The sequence below is a fragment of the Ranitomeya variabilis genome, chromosome 2 (genome assembly GCF_051348905.1).
Source record: "Ranitomeya variabilis isolate aRanVar5 chromosome 2, aRanVar5.hap1, whole genome shotgun sequence".
In the NCBI taxonomy this organism is placed as follows: Eukaryota; Metazoa; Chordata; class Amphibia; order Anura; family Dendrobatidae; genus Ranitomeya; species Ranitomeya variabilis.
In genome coordinates, this window is record NC_135233.1 from 52,357,389 (window position 1) to 52,369,516 (window position 12,128).

Below are 12,128 nucleotides of genomic sequence, written 5' to 3' on the forward strand. Positions count from 1 at the left end.
AGAAGATACAAAATGGAGAACGGAAAGGTCAGGCCTGGGCCAGGTCAGTATCTAATGTTTATGATCAGCGTCCATTTTGATGGATTTGTACAGGTCGAACTCTGAAAACATTTGGAATTCTGGCAAATCCAAATGTTTCATGAAATTCGTCACAAATCGATTTGCTGATCTGTAATCCAGGTTGTCACCCAACATGAAATCCAAAGTGAAAGTATATCTGGAGGAAGGCTGAAGTATACGACGATTGTTGAGGAGACCACATCAGGCGCACAGGTCGTACACGTGAACTATCAGTGGGTCAAATGTAAGCAAACTATCCTGTACATCATAAACCTTTCTTGTACGTCGTAAAGATCAGTGTGAAGTGATTCTTTATTGGCCGTCCATAATCTCATGTCTACGGCGGCAGCTAAGCGCCTCTCTCTATATTATATCTTTACAGGATCATTATGGTCATAAAGAACGGCGATTGATTTTCCCTAACACAGTGCATTGTGGGTAGATTTTAGAAAGTCATTACAAATGTCATTGGATCAATAAGTGAAAAAAGTTCATGCAGTCTCAGAAACTTTCCTTCTTTATCTATTGTAGAATAATCGGGAAAAACAACCTAAAGGAGATTGTCTACGGTCCAGAATAAGAAAAAAAAAAGTCTGCTTTTTTTTCTCAAGAGAAAGCGCCATTCTGGTCCCTGGATTGTGTCTGGTATTACAGGTCATAATGCATAGGGACAAAGTGACGGGGAGGATGCACATTATTTTAGATATTTGGTAACAAAGGGCTCTGCTGCAAGCAAAATTAGCATTTTCATACTTGTGGATCAGGGGACTGACCACTCAAACCACCAACCATTCGGAGACTAGGCTCTAAAATGCCCAACAAAATGGATCAGAGGCTGCATATGCATGCCACCACTTCATTCAATCCCCGTGATGGTGGTGGAGATCACTACAGAGCTCAACGTTTTCTCTCTATGCTTTAACCCACAGGGCATTTTAGTGCCCCTTTCTTGGGAAAAGTGGAGGTTTCAGGTGTTGGATCCCGCTGATCCAAAAATTATCACCTATCCTTTGGGTGCTGGGAATAACATTTTCCACTCGGAGGAAAGGAACATTTCGTAATCATTTCCTGAACTCACTTGCTTCTTAAAGGGGTAATTTAAGTGGAGCCCATTGAATATTTTGCCATAGGGCCCCACATTTACATGTAATACCCCTTCCTCCTGGACCAGAGCTCTCATTAAAATACTCAAAATCCAGGTTATGCAGGGCACATGTATGAAAGCCTCACCTGTCATCGCAGTAGGTGAATTTCATATCCATGCTGTGGCGGCTGAGGAATGTTTTGCTGTCCAGCGGGATGTCAATGTTGGAGGGGTGCTGTATGGGTTGGCACATCATGACCAGGCAGTTGAGCATTGGCTCCTTATAGCCACAGAGGGAGTGTGGGTTGTAGGAGTTGTAGGTCTTGACATGACCGACGCAGTGCAGCACCTGGGAGAAGCGAGGCGTGAGTATCATATTAAATTCATCATATCCTTGCATTGACCACTAGCAACAATCACAGGTGTACCTTCCAAGTTGCAGATTTGAGGTTGACTGTCCTGCCTCTGTTGGTAACGGTGCATTTCATCCTCATGAAGAAATCACGCTCTGTATTGACATCCTTGTTTTTCTTTCCTGGGCCAGCACCTTAGCATAAAGAGACCCATATTACTGATAGCTGACTGAAGCACAAGTACTCATGCGCAGAAATTACAATCTGTCCTGTGGTTATGGAACTACGACTCCCAACATGTGATGACATACAGTATGCCTACTATGCTTAGCAGGATTATCCCACAGCCTCAATCAAGAGCTCCTCTTGCCTCTCAAGAGAAGTTCTTTTCTCTCTGCACCCGCTATCAACTTATCACACAGGCATAACATAAAAGATGGCTTTTACTTCAGCCCATGCATGTCATTGGACAATTCCTGGAGCAATAACTGCTGAAAATTGAAAGAAAATGGGTTCCAGAACCTATCATACTGGCAGAATGCTGATGAAGTGGGACTGTCCGCTCTAAAAAAGTAAAAGTCGAGTTACAGGGCATGAGACACAGGATGAGGTCCTGGACAAATTGGACTGGTATGTGCATCTCAAGCAGTTTTTTACTTTTGGGGAATAAAGGAGGCAAGACCATGCTTTGCTACAGGTTTTATCTGAAATAACACGAAGGCAGAACCTGTCGGCAAAGGATGCAGGCTTAATATATTAGTCACAGTAATATTAGGGACATTATATCAGATGAATGCTAATTATACCTGCCCATATTGGACTTATTCATCCATTTTTTATGTTTCTACCTAGGATTAGAAACTTTATAGCTCCTTCAGGGCAAATGTGTGTATGTGTATATAAATAAATATATATATATATATATATATATATATATATATATATACATACAGTATATATAGTGATTCATCTCGCCTTCCTGTACCATTGAATAGCTGAGTATTCCTCATCCAGGATCCTAGAAATACTAAGTGACACCTCATGCCGATGGTCGGATGGATTGTGACCCCGCATTTAGGAGTAAATGCTCTTAAGTTATCACCGCTGATGGTTATATAATTCTTTCTATTAGGGCAGGAGAAGCCGGTCATACGAGTGCACGACTGAACGGATTAGTGACCGAACTCACTACAGAACGTAGGTATAAAGTAACTCCTGTTCTGTAAGAATTCAGTTTGCGGAAAGGGATGAAACAATGGAAGGACGTAACTTGAAGAGCGATGTGCACACAAAAAATGTAAACCATCTACAATAAATCAACGTCATTCGCGGTTTCGAGAGCATAAATAATGGACTGGTCAAACTTTACGGCAAGAAGTTTTCTTTCTTACCAGTTTTTAAACTTAAATTCTCCCTGATTTCATCATGATCACAAGGGTGGGTGAAGTCAAAGATGCTGTGTCCTGTGAGTTCAACCTAAAACGAAAATTGGTTCAACATTAGATTACACGAGAATGCTATCGTTATCTTCACAATGTTCAATTAATGCAAATAAATTGAATTTTGTGCAATTTATGAGTAGGAGAAGACTTAATTAAGACTAAGATTGAAAAATTGCTAGAAGTAACCTCTTGGTGGAACACTAGTCAGATCAATGGGACAACCTGCCATTGTCACGTGTAACTGTTGGATGGAGATCCATGTTGTAGCGTAGAAGGGCAATCTAGCATTACATTGTCATAGATAAAAACATTCTTTCCTTTGCTCCATGAGACTCACATTTTACTTTTGTGTTGTGGGAAGTATTTTGATTTTACATTAAATGTTAATATTATAGTGTTTTAGAAGGTAACGATTTTCCTTAGGAAGATGTAGATGGTGTGAGGAGACTTATAGACATTGGTACCTGGGAAAAAGTTTACAAGGTAGCTTTAGTCCAGACAGAAGAAAAGATTGGAAAAGTGTGGGAGGAAACCAGAGTACCTGGAGGAAAGGCAAACTCATGGAGAACTTGCAAAGTGATTGTAGATGTTGTCTTTGCAAGCAAAACTCTCCGAAGTGCTATCTACAGATGGGCATTTCTGGTTTGGTTGATATCCTTAGACATCTTTCAAGGATCTTTAAAGGGGGTTGTCCAGGACTAAATCATTTTTTTATTATCAGCCAAAAATCTAATAAGTACGTAGCTGCTAACTAGGTCGGCGTGGCTCAGAGAGGTCATCAACAGAGCAGCTCTTCTTCTTCTAGGCGGCTCTATCGATGTTGTGTGACTGCCAACGTCATGCCACCATCAACGTCATGCTGATTGACAGCCGGCTCCAGGCAGCTGTCAGCATTACATCGCCAGCCAAGCCCCATCTTCAGAACAGCACGGAAGAGAAGTAGCTGCTCTGTCAACTTAACATCAGAGAAAGTCACAGAAATCCCAGCGGGAGCGGTCAGTTACCACTGTGTGACGGCAGAGACCTGAAAAGGTAGGTAGTTAATGACTACCTGCCTGTTAGTTCTTAGGCCCAGAGAATAAAAATGAATATAGCTGTCTCACCAGGTCAACCAGTACCGTACATGAGAATCAAGAAGCTCTGTCTACGGATGGTTGCCTCTGGTTTGGCTGATATCTTTAGCCATATTTCACGGCTCTTAGAAAGGTCATGAATTGATTTACTGAGTGGCTCTAGTGAAATAGTTTTCTTTATTTTTTTTCCTGTAGGATTCTGAAATAGCTGACTGAGAGATCAGACTATATCATAAAGATTTTGCTTACTGAACCTTAAAAATTGCAGAATTTTGGAATAAAAAGTCTTTAAAGAGAATCTGTCATCACGTTTTTGCCCCCTAATCTGCAAGCAACATAATGAAAAGACGAAGACCCGGATACCAGGGATGTGTCACTTACCAGTTTTATCACCAGGAGATTATCACTAGAGGACTAGTAAACCGGCTGCCAGGTAGTCTTCCATATTCATGAGCTCTGTATAACCCCGCCCCCACCACTGATTGGAAGTGTACACAGAAAGCTGCCAATCAGTGGTGTGGGCGGGGTTATACAGAGCTCAGCATTCAGAGAACGGATAGATCTGAGACAGATAGAAAACAAGAGTAGACAGCCAAGTAAGTGACACATTGCTGGAATCAGGGTCTCTGCCCATTTATTATGCTGCTCTCAGATGAGGCTGCAAAAACTTGGGAGGCAGATTCCCTTTAACAAACTCTTCATACAAGTGGATTGTGACTGCATTGCCTGCTGCCGACATCTCACCTGTGATAGACCCATGTACTTGTTGATGTTTTCAGACAGGAAAACCATGTCCCCATCTTGAGTCACAACAGCAACGAATCCTTCCAGAGCTTTTAGATACAAATTGTCTATCTGATTTTCGGAGACGGTGTCCAGGTCACCTTCCGCACACACTGCAAAAAAAACCACACAAACAGTCATGAGTAATGGGAGTTTAACATAAAACACAGCACACTTTTTATCATTCAGATCATATGTTCAATCAAATGTAAAATAAAACAATAAAGTACAATTGTATCCAATCAACGTGACAATAATCCACTCTGAGAATTCTGACAAAGCTTCATCCAAGGTTATAATTACACTCCCGCGGGTTGGAAATGGAGTGTTTGCCATAATGACATATTAGGAAATTGCTCGTTATTCAATTCCCTCATGTAATATTTATTAACTAGGAAAATCCCAATACTATGTTATAGGGTGGGTGGTAAAGCAAATATCCAAAACAAGTCTATGGCAAATCCAATGGATATGTTCTCATTTTTCTTATGTTCTTCATCCCATTTCTGATAACCTCCATCTTCCAAGAGATCTCACATCCAGGGGGCACAATGGTGGTCAGGGGGCCTGGTGGCCCATTTATAGTGATGTGGTGCCAGACAGTTTCAGTATTTTTTAAATGCTCTTACGAAAGTATCAGGAATTGTGTTGCCGAATATTTCCTATAGCCAGACCCTATTAACAGACCATGCCCTTTCCCCTTATATGTGTAAATGGATGCCAGGAGTCAGTGTGATGATGATGAAGAACTAAAGCAGAGATTGGCCAACTCTTCAAGAAATCCAGAAATTTTCCAGAGAACCTCTCAGATATTTTGGGAAAGTTGGCGATTATATATACATATGTATGGACTTCTCACTCATCAGTTTTTTATGGATAGATCACATACCCATTACAGAGAATATCCTTTTTTTTAAATTTTAAAATTAAATATGCACCATGCAATTTGCACACTTCTGGCCACATTCCGACTAGACGTTTCTGGCCTTGCTCAATATAAATGAATTGCATGTCTAGTCGGTATGTGACTGCATGCATGCAAATCGCATAATTGTGTTCACGCGATAGCTAAGCTCCCGGCACCGGAGAATCCTCACAGTGTGCAGTGCGTGCGCTGAGAGGAATCACAAGTCTGCAGTCACATGGAGTGATTGCAGACCTGAACCTTAAGCCTGGACAAACCTTTTAAAGGAGAAATCTTGTTTAATTATTTTTTTTTTGTACCTATGAAGACAATAAAATTTTACCATTTGGTTGTTGAAAGCATATTTGAAGACAGACGATGAAGCCAATTTGGTTGCCACCTTTAAAAATGATTTTCGCTATATTGCCACCTTGCTATTCCTTGAATGAGCATTCTTCCATCAGTTTAACTTATGTGACGAGCAATATGGCAACAACTTTCTGTTGTCACTTTTGCAAAAATGGCAACCAGAGTAAAAAGCAAAAAAAAAAAAAATTGATATCTCGGGGATCGACTTATGCACTAACTCCTGATTTACTAATATGGATCTTGGATGGAAATCCACTTAAATGTCTTAAAAACGTCTACTTAGTGGAAAGTATGGCTCAAGATGGATGGGGGATAGACTTGTCTCTTTAGCATCTGGACCAAGTTGACTTTCAGGCACCATCTTGAAAACTTTATTTTTATTCAAATATTTTAACCCCTAAATAAAAGACTGTATGGAGGCAAATGGCCGAACGGACATGTGAAGAGTTACAGCTGATCTGTCTCTTTAACTGGACACTATGCTGGGAGATTCACAGTCTTGGTTATGAATGTAACCTTTCCCACTCTCAGGGGATTATTATTAATTGCTCTTACAAAACTTCAAGGACGTTTACTGTTTCCAAAAGAAAATGACAGTGCTGCTCAGCCGGGGTCACCACCATGACCCCCATAGAGGCGATCTGCATCCTGCTTCCCAGAGCACACCGAGTCCTGCAGTATGAGCTGCCAACAAGGACAAGTTGTAGGGTGAGGATTGGTGCGTGGTGATGATCCTTAATTTGCCCAAGTGAGACCTTCAAAGCATCAAGTTTTGCATAATTTTTTTTCTTTAAAACTGAACCTGTCAGCACAAGACGACTATTCAAACAAAGCACAGGCGCTGAGTGCACCAAGAAGTTCAGTGCACAATAACCATCTGCTTAACTCCCTCCAACTCAAGTCCTTCTCTGGCTCCAAAGCTGTGAATCCAGGAAGAGGAGGGCAGAGACATGCACAACAAGTAGGTGGAAAGGTGCGCTGAACTTCTTAGCCATGCACAGGGTGCACTGAGCGCCTGAGCTTGGTTTGAGCAGTCATTTTGTGCTGACAGGCTCTTTTTAAAGGTGTATTCCCATTCTCCATGTTGTGACATATGGCTAAGATAGGCCATTGGTTTACAAGAAGAGAACAAGGCGCTAGTGGTGAATTTGCCAATCCTGGTGTTCTGTGGCAAATGGCAAGCGTCCTGCACAGTGTTGGGCTGTGAGCACAACCCCCATCTGTGGACGTCTGGCCCTCAGACCATCCTCATGGAGTCGGTTTCTGTTTGTGCAGACACATGCACATTTGTGGCCTGTTGGAGGCCATTTTGCAGGGCTCTGGCAGTGCTCCTCCTGTTCCTCCTTGCACAAAGGCGGAGGTAGCGGTCCTGCTATGGGGTGTTGCCCTCCTACGGCCCCCTCCACACCTCCTGGTGTACTGGCCTGTCTCCTGGTAGCGCCTCCAGCCTCTGGACACTACACTGACAGACACAGCAAACCTTCTAGCCACAGCTCGCATTGATGTGCCATCCTGGATGAGCTGCACTACCTGAGCCAACTGTGTGGGTTGTAAAGTCCGTCTCATGCTACCACAAGTGTGAAAGCACAACCAACATTCAAAAGTGACCAAAACATCAGCCAGAAAGCATTGGTACTGAGATGTGGTCTGTGGTCCCCACCTGCAGAACCACTCCTTTATTGAGGGTGTCTTGATAATTGCCAATAATTTCCATCTGTTGTCTATTCCATTTGCACAACAGCATGTGACATTGATTGTCAATCAGTGTTGCTTCCTAAGTGGACAGTTAGATTTCACAGAAGTTTGATTTACTTGGAGTTATATTATGTTGTTTAAGTGTTCCCTTTATTTTTTTGAGCAGTGTATATATATGGACTAGGGATGAGCAGATAAGTTGTTATACAAGCATGCTCGGGTGTCTTCGGCATGTTCTAAAAATATGTTCGAGTCCCTGCTGCTGCATATCCCATGGCTGTTCAACAGCCACAACACATGCAGAGATTGCCCCTTTGTTAAGGTACCTTCACACGAAGCGACGCTGCAGCGATAGCGACAACGATGCCGATCGCTGCAGCGTCGCTGTTTGATCGCTGGGGAGCTGTCACACAGACCGCTCTCCAGCGACCAACGATGCCGAGGTCCCCGGGTAACCAGGGTAAACATCGGGTTGCTAAGCGCAGGGCCGCGCTTAGTAACCCGATGTTTACCCTGGTTACCAGCGTAAAAGTAAAAAAAAAAAACAGTACATACTCACCTGCGCGTCCCCCGGCGTCTGCTTCCTGACACTGACTGAGCTCCGGCCCTAACAGCACAGCGGTGACGTCACCGCTGTGCTTTCACTTTCACTTTAGGGCCGGCGCTCTGTAAGTGTCAGGAAGCAGACGCTGGGGGACGCGCAGGTGAGTATGTACTGTTTGTTTTTTTTACTTTTACGCTGGTAACCAGGGTAAACATCGGGTTACTAAGCGCGGCCCTGCGCTTGGTGACCCGATGTTTACCCTGGTTACCAGTGTAAAATATCGCTGGTATCGTTGCTTTTGCTTTCAAACACAACGATACACGGCGATCGGACGACCAAATAAAGTTCTGGACTTTATTCAGCGACCAGCGACATCACAGCAGGATCCTGATCGCTGCTGCGTGTCAAACGAAACGATATCGCTAGCGAGGACGCTGCAACGTCACGGATCGCTAGCGATATCGTTACAAAGTCGTTTCGTGTGAAGGTACCTTTAGGCAATCCCTAAGATAAGGTTTTGGGTCCCCCCAGGTCAGACTGCTGCCTCTGCACCCACTACTGTTATTGTCCGACTCACAGAACAAGAATTTATGGTGCAATATAATGCAAAAATGACATAGACCACATAAAACAGTCATCCCATGTTTGTGTGGGTTTTCTCAGGGTTCTCCGGATTCTTCCCACACTAATGAGACATACTGATAAGGAATTTAGATTGTGAGCCCCATAGGGACAGAGATGATGATAATGTCTGTAAAGTGCTGTGGAATTAATGGCGCTATATAAGTGAGCAAAATAAATACATAAAATTAAGTGTTTGAATAATAGTTCTATAATTGATCTAGATTGTGAGCTGCAATGGGGACAGTGTCAATAATGTCTGAAAAGTGCTGACGAATTAATGGCGCTATATAAGTGAGCAAAATAAATAAATAGTTCTATACGGTTCACAAATAGCAGTGCCTTACAGTGCACAAATGACAGCGCCATCTAGTGTCTAAGCACAGCTCCGTGGCGCGCGTTCAAGAGGGGACATATAAAAAAGCCACATATACATAACAGACAACATAATACTGCCTTACAGTGCCTATAAAATAGTGCTGCTATACAGTGAACGTTTAACAGAGTTTTACAGAGCAAATGGCAGTCACCTCTAATGCGTAGCACAGTAGAAGTCTTGGCACAAGTATAAGAGAAGAGGAATAAAACAACATCTTCATACACATAACAGACCACATAATACCGTCATACAGTGCTTATATAATAAAACAATACAGAGATCACATAACTGCCTGTGACTGCACACAAATAACATCGCCACCTAGTGCGTAAGCAACAGCACAGCTGGCACTGCGACAAGTTCATGAGAGGAGAAATGTGAGAGCAATGTGGAGCAAGGCCTAAAGAGCGAAGCTTCAATACAAATCTGAACAGCGGAGCGCCCGGGGCACTTGCCCACGTCAGTGGGAAATTATTGGCAGGCTGAAATAAAGCGCAAAGCACGGAGAAGGAGGAAAGGTCATGATATTCAATGCCTAGGCCAGGGGAAAGTCACATAGGCTCGCTGCGTATTTTTTACTTACATGTATCTATAGCTAAATGACTTTTTAGCTTTTGTCCATCTCTTGTATGTTGATTAAGTACCCGACACGATCGGCTCTTGTAGCATCCACTGACCTCCATTCTTAGATGTTACGGTACTGATAACAAACACTTCTCATCATGTGTCCTCCTTATCAATGACCCTAACGGACTTTTCTAAGACAGTAACCAATTCGCTATATTAAATCTTTTTTGATGTAAAAGACTTCTAGGATTAGAAACAAGGAACTGTTGTTTAATTATTTCTACAAACAGTGTCAAAGTTATAGCCACTCACTACTTGGTCATCGGAAGTGGCAAGTGTCAGGGATCCTTAGGCCACCTGATGAGATGATTCCACTTCAAATGTGAAACGCAGAAATTTCCCTCTGGTCAATACTGATTAGAAAATCACTGATGATATCAAGTAATTTTGACGGATTAGAAACAAGAAACTGCCTTTCTTTTCTACAAACAGTGCCAAAATTAGAGTCACTCGATCCATGGTCACCAAAAATGGTAAGTGGTCATTGGCTGACAGGGATTCTTGGGTCATCTGATGAAATAATTATGAGGGTTCACCCTGCATATATACACCATGGGTACATCCACCTGTACACGCAGCACATCATCTAAAAAGTCCAATATGTTATTTGTGAATCATCCTATAAGAAAGAGTTGAGAAAAATGTTTCACAAGACCCTAGTCCAGCACCCTCATCAGAACTACATAGCAGGCTAAATTGTTGTGAAATTGGATTCTGGGCTCCCCCGGTGGCCACTTGTGGAATTGAACTTGTGTGCATCATCCCCTCTGTTCACCTGCTCCTATCAGGATGTGGGAGTCGCTATATAACCTTGCTCCTCTGTCAGTTTCTTGCCGGTCAACAATGTAATCAGAAGCCTTCTGTGCTTGTTCCTGCTACTAGACAACTCCCAGCTAAGTTGGACTTTTGTCCTTGTGTGTTTTTGCATTTTGTTCCTGTTCACAGCTGCTGTTTCGTTACTGTGTCTGGAAAGCTCTTGTGATCGGAAATTGCCACTCTGGTGTTATGAGTTAATGCTAGAGTCTTAAAGGAATTTCTGGATGGTGTTTTGATAGGGTTTTCTGCTGACCATGAAAGTGTCCTTTCTGTCTTCCTGCTATCTAGAAAGCGGACCTCGATTTTGCTAAACCTATTTTCATACTACGTTTGTCATTTCATCTAAAATCACCGCCAATATATGTGGGGGCCTCTGTCTGCCTTTTGGGAAAATTTCTCTAGAGGTGAGCCAGGACTGTCTTTTCCTCTGCTAGGATTAGGTAGTTCTCCGGCTGGCGCTGGGCATCTAGGGTTAAAAAACGTAGGCATGCTACCCGGCCACTTCTAGTTGTGCGGCAGGTTTAGATCATGGTCAGTATAGTTTCCATCTTCCAAGAGCTAGTTCTCATATATGCTGGGCTATGTTCTCTCGCCATTGAGAATCATGACAGTTTGACCGGCCCAAAAAAGGGTTAAATTACTGGCTGAGAAAGGAGAGAAAAAAGAAGTCTGCTACAATTTTTTTTTTTTTTTTTTTCCCTCTAGTTCTGAGTGTGCTCTTAATTGAATCACTTGCTAGTCTGCCTATACTGCAGCCTTCCTCTCTTTCTCTCCTTCTAATCCTTGAATGGCTCTGTGTTCACCTGTTTCAAATGGATCTTCAGAGTGTAGCTACAGGTTTGAATAATCTCGCCACAAAGGTACAAAATTTGCAAGATTTTGTTGTTCATGCACCTATGTCTGAGCCTAGAATTCCTTTGCCTGAATTCTTCTCGGGGAATAGATCTCACTTTCAAAATTTTAAAAATAATTGCAAATTGTTTTTGTCCCTGAAGTCCCGCTCTGCCGGAGACCCTGCACAGCAGGTCAGGATTGTAATTTCCTTGCTCCGGGGCGACCCTCAAGACTGGGCTTTTGCATTGGCACCAGGGGATCCTGCGTTGCTCAATGTGGATGCGTTTTTTCTGGCCTTGGGGTTGCTTTATGAGGAACCTCATTTAGAGCTTCAGGCGGAAAAGGCCTTGATGTCCTTATCTCAGGGGCAAGATGAAGCTGAAATATACTGCCAAAAATTCCGCAAATGGTCTGTGCTTACTCAGTGGAATGAGTGCGCCCTGGCGGCGATTTTCAGAGAAGGTCTCTCTGATGCCATTAAGGATGTTATGGTGGGGTTCCCTGTGCCTGCGAGTCTGAATGAGTCCATGACGATGGCTATTCA

General features: G+C 42.9%; 1 protein-coding gene across 1 annotated transcript in view; it reads right to left on the bottom strand.

The window, feature by feature from the left end:
• EPAS1 (endothelial PAS domain protein 1) overlaps positions 1-12,128 on the bottom strand; it is a 107,932-nt gene that overhangs the window by 26,008 nt on the left and 69,796 nt on the right. The window contains exons 3-6 of the mRNA XM_077282409.1: positions 4,757-4,908; positions 2,889-2,973; positions 1,573-1,691; positions 1,291-1,493 (exon numbers count right to left, since the gene is read on the bottom strand). Coding sequence (XP_077138524.1) covers positions 1,291-1,493; positions 1,573-1,691; positions 2,889-2,973; positions 4,757-4,908 — 559 coding nt within the window. The remainder of the gene's footprint in view (positions 1-1,290; positions 1,494-1,572; positions 1,692-2,888; positions 2,974-4,756; positions 4,909-12,128) is intronic.